The sequence below is a fragment of the Alligator mississippiensis genome, chromosome 14 (assembly GCF_030867095.1).
Source record: "Alligator mississippiensis isolate rAllMis1 chromosome 14, rAllMis1, whole genome shotgun sequence".
NCBI lineage: Eukaryota > Metazoa > Chordata > Crocodylia > Alligatoridae > Alligator > Alligator mississippiensis.
The window spans coordinates 45,578,777-45,587,731 of NC_081837.1; the positions used below are offsets into that span (position 1 = coordinate 45,578,777).

Below are 8,955 nucleotides of genomic sequence, written 5' to 3' on the forward strand. Positions count from 1 at the left end.
GCATGAGTGTATTCCTTTGAGGAATGAGGCCTTTGCCAAATTCAATATATTAGCCGAGAAAGCCAAAATGCATGAAAGTAGATACTGCACACGCAAAATACCATTCTTCTTCACGACTTAAGGGTTCGTACATGTGCATCTGGCTAGACACACTAATTTCAGCTACTAAACAGTCCAGCTGACATGTCACTAAAAGAGGGTCTATTGCCCTGAAATCAACCAAAAGATATCCGATGTAAACGAGCTCCCAATTCTACTCCAGAGCGCCTGTCTGCCTGCATCTGTCCAGGTAAACAAACCTCAAGTTGCCAACAGGATGATATGCAATCCTGAAAGGCAGAGATGCACCTGCACAATGACCGATGCAAGGATGGACAGCCCAGGAAACGCTCTTCAGAAAGCAGATAGGAAACCTGTAACACACAGCCATCTTAGGCGATCCTTATAACACTGAAGCTAGACAATAAGTACCCCAATGTCTAAAATCTTACTAAGATAACAAACAGTATGCACTATTAGTTCAGATGCAGAAACCTAGATTCTGTTATTTAAGACATACAAAATTTTAAAAAAAAAAAAGCTCCCAGACATGTGTATAGAGATAAACCTTCACTAAACTTCAACCCACTGCGTACCTCTCTTTGGGCAAGAGCAAAAACATGAGACCACTTCAGTCTCTGACTCACACAAAATGTGCATAATCAGAATTCAAGCTCAAGTTACTAGTCATTTCTGTAGTTTTACTGGCCTCCCTCTTTAAAAAAAATATTTGTTACTAATGTTTATCTTGAATCTCCTTTAATTAATTGATTGAGACTGTTTACAAACAAGCTCACTAAATTTAAGACCTCGACCTACCCGAGTACCAGATCTCCTAGATTAAAAAAAAAAAACAACAACAAAAAACCACCAAGAACTTTTTGTTTCCCCCTTTTAACCATAAAAAGAATTCAAGTTTTGCACACATTCATAAGATGTCCACAACTATGGTCCGACAGTCCCAAATGCAAAACGTCCACGTTACGGTGGAAACAGAAAGCACGCAAGAGACAACAGAAATGCAAGATTACTCTCAGAGCAACCGCGGTTCACCGTGTTGCACGTGGCAGAAGTCACTAAAAACATCTCTACACACACGTGCGTTTTATCCCATTCCCTACATTTCCCTGGAACTTTCTGAAAGCTCACGCTCACAGCCTGTTGCAGATTTCAGTAGTCTGAGGAAGGCCTGCCCCTTTGTGACGTTTAGAAGGGACTGGGAGAATGGTACGTTCTCCCTACGGGGATAATCTTCTTAAGAGAGATTGTAAATACCTCAGTGAAACACTGTGGAAGCCTCAAAACAACCTATCCTCTCAGGGAAGGAAGGACGATCCCTGGCTTTCTGAAATGCTGAGCTTTCAGCTGAAACGGGCTTTTTTCTTTTTCCCCACTTAAAACAGGGGTGCCAAATGCACTGCCTGTGGGCCAGATCCATCCCACAGAGCCATTCAATCCAGCCTGCTGGGCTATTGGTAGGCCACCAGAAGTTGTGGGGCAAGAGGCATGGCCTGCTGCAGAAACCAGGGACCTCGGACCCTGGTGCGTGTAGCGACTGGCCACAGCAGTGCAAGCCAGGGATGATGCAGCCCAGGTAGCTCTGTCTGTCACTACTGCTGCGGCCCCAGCACCTCAGACACTGGTCCCATGGCCGTGCCACTGTAACCCCCGTGCCAGAACCAGAGTTGCTGCCGCTACGTGCCCCAAGCTGGATCTGGCCTGGAAGCCCCAGGGTCCAGAGCCAGCGCAGGACGCAAGGTGAGTTTGACACCAGTGATTTGAACTAGACCACTTGCAGGGTGCAGACCGCAGCGCAGGTGATCAGTAACCTGTGAGGCAAACCATGTAGCTGGACAGCAAGAACAGCAAAGATCAGACCTCATCTGTGAACCAACACGAAGCTCCACAGACTCTCTGTTCTGTTCTTCCGTTGTAGTAACTTAACGAAGAAGCATCCTTTCCATTCATTTCTGTGCTTGTTTGGTAACACAACATTCGGTAACAATTCATCATCGACGCAGGGTGTGAACTTCATTAAACAGCACGGTACTACAGTCAGCAGCATAAAGCGCCTGAAGGAAGAGGAGGTGGGCAGGAGGCTTCAAGTCGCTCCTCTAGCAGAGCAGGAAAAAAAGTCTGGGTCACAGTTTCAACATGTGGGAAAGGGGTGGAAGTCCCTCACACCGCTCACTCCCAGGGAAACACGGACTAACCATCTCCACTTGTCTCGATCCCAGAGTCGGGCAAACCCGACCGTCCCCCCCAGCTGCCCCCACCACACCCCGAGCCAGCTTGTGAAATGATGGGCCCGTGTGTACGTTGCACTGCTTTGAGGCAGTGGTTGGTTCTGGACCTTTTTTGGATTTGAGACCCCGCCACAAAGTCTGCAAATTGAGCGACACCCAATTTCAAAAGTGAGTTTATCTATTACAGTGGCTGGGCAGCCAGGGTGGGGGGATTACCCAGGAAGGGACACACCCGAGCCTGCCTTTTTCTACTTAGTTTATCTGCTTATCTCCTCATACCTGGCTTATCTCTTCACACCGCACAGCACCCTTCAAAGGGTCTGGTGTCGCTCCAGGGTGCCCTGTGCCCCGGCTGAAAATCACTACTTTAAGGCAGTAAAGGGTGAGGACTGAGATAAACAGCCTAGTAAGGGAAGCAGGACAAACTTTCAGAAAAAGACAAAAACAACAACTATTAATTTCACTAATTTCCTAGTTTTTTCTGAAAGTGAAAGCACCGCAGGAACAAGCGAGCATCCCGGTCTGCCACGTCTGGCACGGCACTAGGGCTCCCAGGCAGGGCGGGGACGCCCCCACGGGTACCGAGCGCGCGCCCCACTTTGGTACGATCGCAACAAACCCAAGCCTGGCCGCCGAGCCCTGGCTCCTCTCCCCACGGCCGCGCTGCAGCTCTCTGGGCTTCGCCGGCATCGAGCTCTCGAGGGGCTGCTCTCCGCTACCAAACCCCCGTCTGACCAGCTCCACCACGGAGAACCCCACAAACCTCGGGGAGCCCTCAGAGGAAACGGGCCTGCTGCCCTGGGGGGACCGGACGCCTGTTCTCGCCAGCCGCTCAGGACAGAAAGGAAAGGTGAGGCCCTGCGCGCTCGGGCAGCAGCGAATACGCCGAGTACGCTGCCGAGCAAGCAGGGACTGCGCACACGCGCGTGGACAGAGCAGAGCGCGACGGGCTGCGCGCACGGAGCCCCCGGCCGGCGCACCACGAAGCCCCAGGGCTCACGTCAGCTGCTGCCGCCGCGGCCGCAACAGCTGGTCCGGCTGCTTGGAAGCTGCGTCCCGGCGCTCAGCTGTCCCGGGGCAGCGCCCGCGTCAGCGCAGGGAGGACGCAGCCGCTCCCGAGAGGGCAGGGCAGGGCAGGGCAGGGCAGGGCAGGGCAGGGCAGGGGAGGGGAGCGCGGTGCCGCGCGGCGCGGATCGCAGGGGCCAGGACGCAGCTCTGCGGCGACACCGCGCGCCGGGGCGGCGGGCTGGAGGGGCGGCTGTGCGCGGGGTGCAGGGCGCAGGCTGGTCTCACCTTGCTGCACGTCGCCGTTGGCGCCGCCGGGCAGGGGCACGCTGAGCTGGCGCTCGGGCGCGGGCAGGCAGCGGCGGCAGAAGGAGTGCAGGCAGGGCAGCAGCTTGGGCTCGGCCTCGCGCCGGCTCTGCAGGCTCTGCGCGCACACGGCGCAGGTGTCCAGCAGCGACAGCGCGCCCGCGCCCCCCGGCCCCGCGCCCGCGCCCGCGCCGGGGCCCCCCGCCGCCGCCGGCGTCAGCGGGGGCACGGGGCTGGGGCCGGGCGCGGCGGCGGCGGCGGCGGGCGCGGGGGGCGCGGGGCCGGGCGCGGCCTCCGCTTCGGCCTCGCCGGGGCCGCGCTCGGGGCTGCGGCGCTCGTCGGCGGCGGGGCCGGGCGCGGCGCCGGGCGGGGCCGGGGGCGGGGACGCGGCGGGCGCGGGCTCGGGGCCGGCCCCTCCGCCGCCGCCCGCCGCCGCCTCCTCCGCGGGCCCGTCCGCGCCGCCGCCTCCTTTGTTTTCCGCCATGTTTCCTCCTTTGAACCCGCCTGCCGCTCCGCTCCGCGCCCGCACGTCACCGCGCACACGTCACCGCGCCCGCCGCGCTCGGGGCGGGGCCGCGCATGCGCGGGGGGCCACCCCGCGCCCGGGGCCCACGTGCCCGCGGCAGGACGGGCCCCGACCCCGCTCCTCGGGAAGCGAGTGGCCCCGCAGAGCCAGCAGCGCGCCAGGCCCCGGGGCACGTGCGAGCTCCCTGCAAGCAGCGCTGTGATGTTTGGCACCTCCCTCCCCTGCGCCCCCACGCCTACAAGCCTTGGCCGGGAGGGAGGACATTTTCCCCTGTACCATATGCCCAACTCAGGGTTTAAGATCGGACTATGGGGAATGGGACTGGATTTTGCCCTTAACGTTTATGCGGCACCAGGGACAGATGCCTTCTAGACTTTAGCAAGGATTAAAACGCATCTAGGAGAGAACAAGTGAGATGAAAATGGCAACCCCTGGACCTGCCAGACGATCCAGTCGGAGTATGCCAACGGCAACTGGTCCAGAGATCAGCAAAAGCTCCCTGTGGAATCAGGGCGGTGACTATCCTCACAGCAAAGAATTCCCTCCCTGCGTTCACAACTCCCTGCCAAGAAACAGCTTGTGCCGCTCGGAGACTTCAATGCTCTTGTGCCCTCTAGCGCCTGACTACAGTTCACACGCACTCAAGCACTACTGGTGAGGTTTAGCATGCACAAATGCTCAGATTTGTACAGTAGCAAAAACCCAATACATTGGAAGAAAACAAAACGTTTATTTCAAGAATAAAAACATACAAATGATTGAAACATGTTCAGTCCAAGAACTAATGTACATGTGACATTCAGACACTTTAAATTACACTTAATCGCGCTGTCAGTCTACGGAGCAGAACTTTCCCTGAACTTGTTCCACCTCCTGCTAGACTTAAAAAAAACAACCTGAGCACAGTACTTGTCTTCCTGTTTCACTACATACCCCTCACTATAGGAGCCCAAGGCCATGCAGCTTCCCCAGGAATAGCGGTAGATGTGCTGCACTGCAATGGCAGTGCCAGACCTTCAAAAGTCTTGCTGGATGTTCTCCTTGTTCGCTTCCCCATGCTGCTGCTTAATCTGTGAGATTTCATTTTCAAGCTGTACAATAGTTCTCTCAATCTCATAGTTTTTACTGACCAGAGACACCCACCTGAAAAGAAGAGACAAAAATGCTTGGCTGAATACTGTTTCTGACTATTCTAAAAGATGCAGCTATTTAATTATAAGAATTATTGTTCTGAGCAGTCTTAAATTGGACAGGTCCCCAGTGTTTAACAAGGCCATCCAGCACTAAACAGAATTATAGGAAATTCTGTCTCTGTACCTCTTTTAAACCACAGGTCAGGGTTTACACGGCACACAAGTGGATAAGTCTCCTCCAAACACCAAAAAATAAATAAAAATCCCGCTGTCATGTTAGATGACAAAGCTTGAGAATAAATTCAAATTTGTAGGCCATTTCAGATTGCTGATATGCCCTTCTCCTTCCCACAGCTTTGCTCACAGCTTCATCTACCCACCCTTGCGTTACCCCAGCAGCTATTCTGGGCACTTCAGTCTCTGCTTATAACACATTTGCATGGTGACGACAATACTGTAAAAGCACCTAAAGCCATGAAGAATATACATTTTGGGTGAGGGGGTGGGGAAGGCTGAGTACTCACATTGACTCCATCTCTCGTAGCTTAGACCCAGCTGTAAGTTGCATGTTTTTACGCTGCCAGTTGAGATCTTGAATGTTTTTCCTACGAGAAAACATTACAGGTTCTTTAACCACACAACTGCATTTGCCTTGCTTGCTTCCTTGAAAGCAGAAGCAGCTGCTGTACTTGGAATGCAGCCCACCACCCTCATACTGCTCTTGGGAAAGGACCCCAAGTAAATCAGATGCAGAGCACCAGGCAATGAAGCACAAGGCCCAGTAGACTTGCACATGTGCTAAACCTGAAAAATAAGGAGAACGTGTGCACAGAAGTCCGTGAAGTGAAACATCAGGCTACTGCTCGTTCAGGGCAGAAGTAAAGGTGGCCAAGAGCACTAAGCTGCCCCATCCTCACGCAGGCTACGGAGATGCTCTAAAGCACAAGCACAGAATACTCCAGAATGCACGCGGAGACCATTTGGAACGTTCTATTTTTTACAGTATATTTTTGCAACTGTCTAACTGGTGTTGTCTGTCAAAGGCATTTTAGCTGGATTGCTAATGTGATCAATCAAATGCCAACAGATATCCCCGTGCTTTACGTACTCCTAGTGACCAATCTAGGTATCTACTCAATGCTACAGCTCCAACCAGCATGACTAGAGAGCATACCACACAGAAGCCATCACACATCCATGTATGATTTGACAAGAAAATTGGAGTCTGGGAAAAAAAAATGTCCACCAGTGCAAGTTCATCTCCACAAGCAACCAAGTTTAGCTTTTCTTCAAGAAGGACTAATCCAAACACTTAGTTTCAAGACAAGACTAGGTCCTCATCTCTACAGCCACTGCAACAGCCCAAGGATGAAGGCTATATTAACATTTTGTCCAAGGTTTAGAATGAGAATGGGAACTAGCTGTTCTTACCTCAGTTTCTGCAGTTCTTTCTGGGCTTGTTCTATCATATGAACTAGATGTCTAATAGCAAAATGAAAAGCATAAAAACAACATTAGGAAACACCATTAGCTCAGAAGTACAGGTGCCAGCAAGTCTCCCTTTCATTACTCTAGACCAGGGGTGCTCAACTTCCGGCCCACAGAGCATCTGGCCTGCAGAGCTTCCCACGGGTCAGGAAGTTTGGCGGCTGGGGAATACTGGCCATTAATACCGGCACCCCACCCCCCCGCTGCCAAGTTCCCACCCCCTCTTCTTGCTGCACAGCTGTATTTGGGCCAGGCCACTCCTGCCAGGTGGGGCACCAGATCCAGCCCGCAGAAGCACCGGGCACTGCCTATCTGGCCTGCTGGGGAACAAGGTTGAGTAAAACTGCTCAAAAGTGAAGCAAGCAAACTGCTCATCACAGTACCCACGTAGGCCAGGGTGTCCAATATTTGCAGGCCTCACCTGGAACATGCACACACACCTCATGCAATCATCTTATAGCAGCCTGCATGGTTTAGAGAAACAGAACAGAAACCGACTCCAAGATCATCGATTTTAGTCCCCTGCTATTGGGCAAAACCCCATCACATAATTACTTGATCAAACTGCATCTGGAAACACCTCTCCCATTTCCTCTTAGGACCGTGTTAGTACTTCCACCATCCCAGACCGGCAGCTCAAAGATGCTGTGCAGTCAATTTACACCCCAGGGTCTCTCTTCCCCCCTGACATTTTCAACTGATGAGCTCCCAGGTTATGCTGCTAAGTTTTGTTTCCAGCCTCAAGCGCGTACATTTGTTTCAGTTTTAATTTACGGGCTCACAAGTCTTGGGAATCCCTTCAACTTCACTGTTACTTGAATTCTCAGCATGTCCCGCACCCTGCTAGCTACCAGGAACGGCCGCACAGGTCACAGCGGGCGAATCCCCGAGGGAAGCCACTCTCACTGGCTCCCTCGATAAATGCTCAAGATAGCAGGGATTTGGATTTCCCCGCTGTAAAGGCTGTCTTCAGTGGAGTTACCGTTCTGCTAGATTTGGGGACCTTGCCGAGAGGAACGCGTGCTGAGAGCCGATTTCTTGGAGCCAGGCTCCCCGAGCAGGCCGGGGACACGCGAAGCAGCGCTGGAGGCACGCGGGCGCCACTCCGCCGGCCGACGCAGAGAGAGGACCTAGGCGCCAGACCCGTGTAGCCACCGCTTGCGTCAGCAAGAAGGCCGGACGGGTTTCCTTCACCCACCCGTGCCACCCGCTCTGGCCGTGCAGCGCGTCTGAGGCAGGCATTCAAGCGACTACTAGGAAGCCGCCGTTACTGCGGTGAAGAAGCCTACGTAAGAGCCGGCGGGGGCGCTGCACGCTGGGCTGGCGGTAGGAAAGGCCCACGTACTCGTTGTACACCTTCCAGGCGTTGCAGCCGTGCTGAGACATCAGCTCCAGGTTCTCGATGCGGACGGCCTGGTGCTCCAGCTGGGCCATCGAGTTGTTGACGCACTCCTGCCAGGCCGTGATGTCGTTCTTCTGGCCGGAGGAGGGGGCCGGCAGCTCGTACCTGCGGGGACAGCACAGCGCCCGGCTCCCAGCTCCGGCCTCCGCCCCGGCACCCCCCGGCCCGGCCCGCCTGCACTCACCGCTTCATGCTGAGCAGCTCGAGGGGCTGCCGCGCCGCCAGGCGCTCGAACTCGTTGCGCATGATGTCGGTCTGCGGGGGGGACACGCGGTCACGGCGGGCCGAGGGGGCTGGCCGGGCCGGGCCGGGCCGGGCCGGGGGAGAGGGCGGGGGAGAGGGCGGCTCACCTCGAAGGCGCTGTAGTCGGGCGCGGTCAAGTAGCTGAGGTAGTTCTTGGTGGGCCGGTAGCGCCGCGTCTCCTCCTCCACCAGCGCCGCGGCCTGCAGCGGGCACGGGCACCCGGTCAGCGCCGCCCCGCCCCGCCCCGGCCTCGGCGCCCCGCCCGCCGCCCGCCCGCCCCTGCACTCACCGCCTCCCGCACGCCCGGCGCCTCGTACCCCTGGTCGAAGTAGGGCAGCGCGTCCACCGCCACCTCCCCGGCCACCAGCCCCGGGCCCGACATGGCTCTGCTCCGCTCCGCTCCGCGCGCCCTCCCACTGCGCCTGCGCCGTGACCCCGCCCTGCCGCTGCGCCTGCGCCGTGACCCCAACGCCTCACTGCGCCTGCGCCCGAGCACTGCCCGCCGCCTCCCTCGCTGCGCCTGCGCAGTCCACGGCCTGCGCCCCGCCCCGCCCGCAGCCGTGCAGA

At 55.9% G+C, this 8,955-nt stretch overlaps 2 protein-coding genes across 3 annotated transcripts in view; both read right to left on the reverse strand.

Annotated features, from left to right (window-relative positions):
• TRIM33 (tripartite motif containing 33) overlaps positions 1-4,095 on the reverse strand; it is a 38,906-nt gene extending 34,811 nt beyond the window's left edge. For both annotated transcript variants that reach the window (XM_059717431.1, XM_019485987.2), the window contains exon 1: positions 3,579-4,095. In XM_059717431.1, coding sequence (XP_059573414.1) covers positions 3,579-4,080 — 502 coding nt within the window. In that variant the 5' untranslated portion in view covers positions 4,081-4,095. The remainder of the gene's footprint in view (positions 1-3,578) is intronic.
• A 737-nt stretch (positions 4,096-4,832) lies between these two features.
• Positions 4,833-8,875, reverse strand: BCAS2 (BCAS2 pre-mRNA processing factor). The gene is made up of 7 exons (XM_059717474.1): positions 8,678-8,875; positions 8,496-8,588; positions 8,330-8,400; positions 8,089-8,250; positions 6,687-6,737; positions 5,780-5,860; positions 4,833-5,265 (listed from the first exon to the last, which is right to left on the reverse strand). Exons 1-7 carry the CDS (start codon positions 8,768-8,770, stop codon positions 5,139-5,141), a joined length of 678 nt encoding a protein of 225 aa, XP_059573457.1. The 5' UTR covers positions 8,771-8,875; the 3' UTR covers positions 4,833-5,138.
• Between the last annotated feature and the right edge of the window lie 80 nt (positions 8,876-8,955).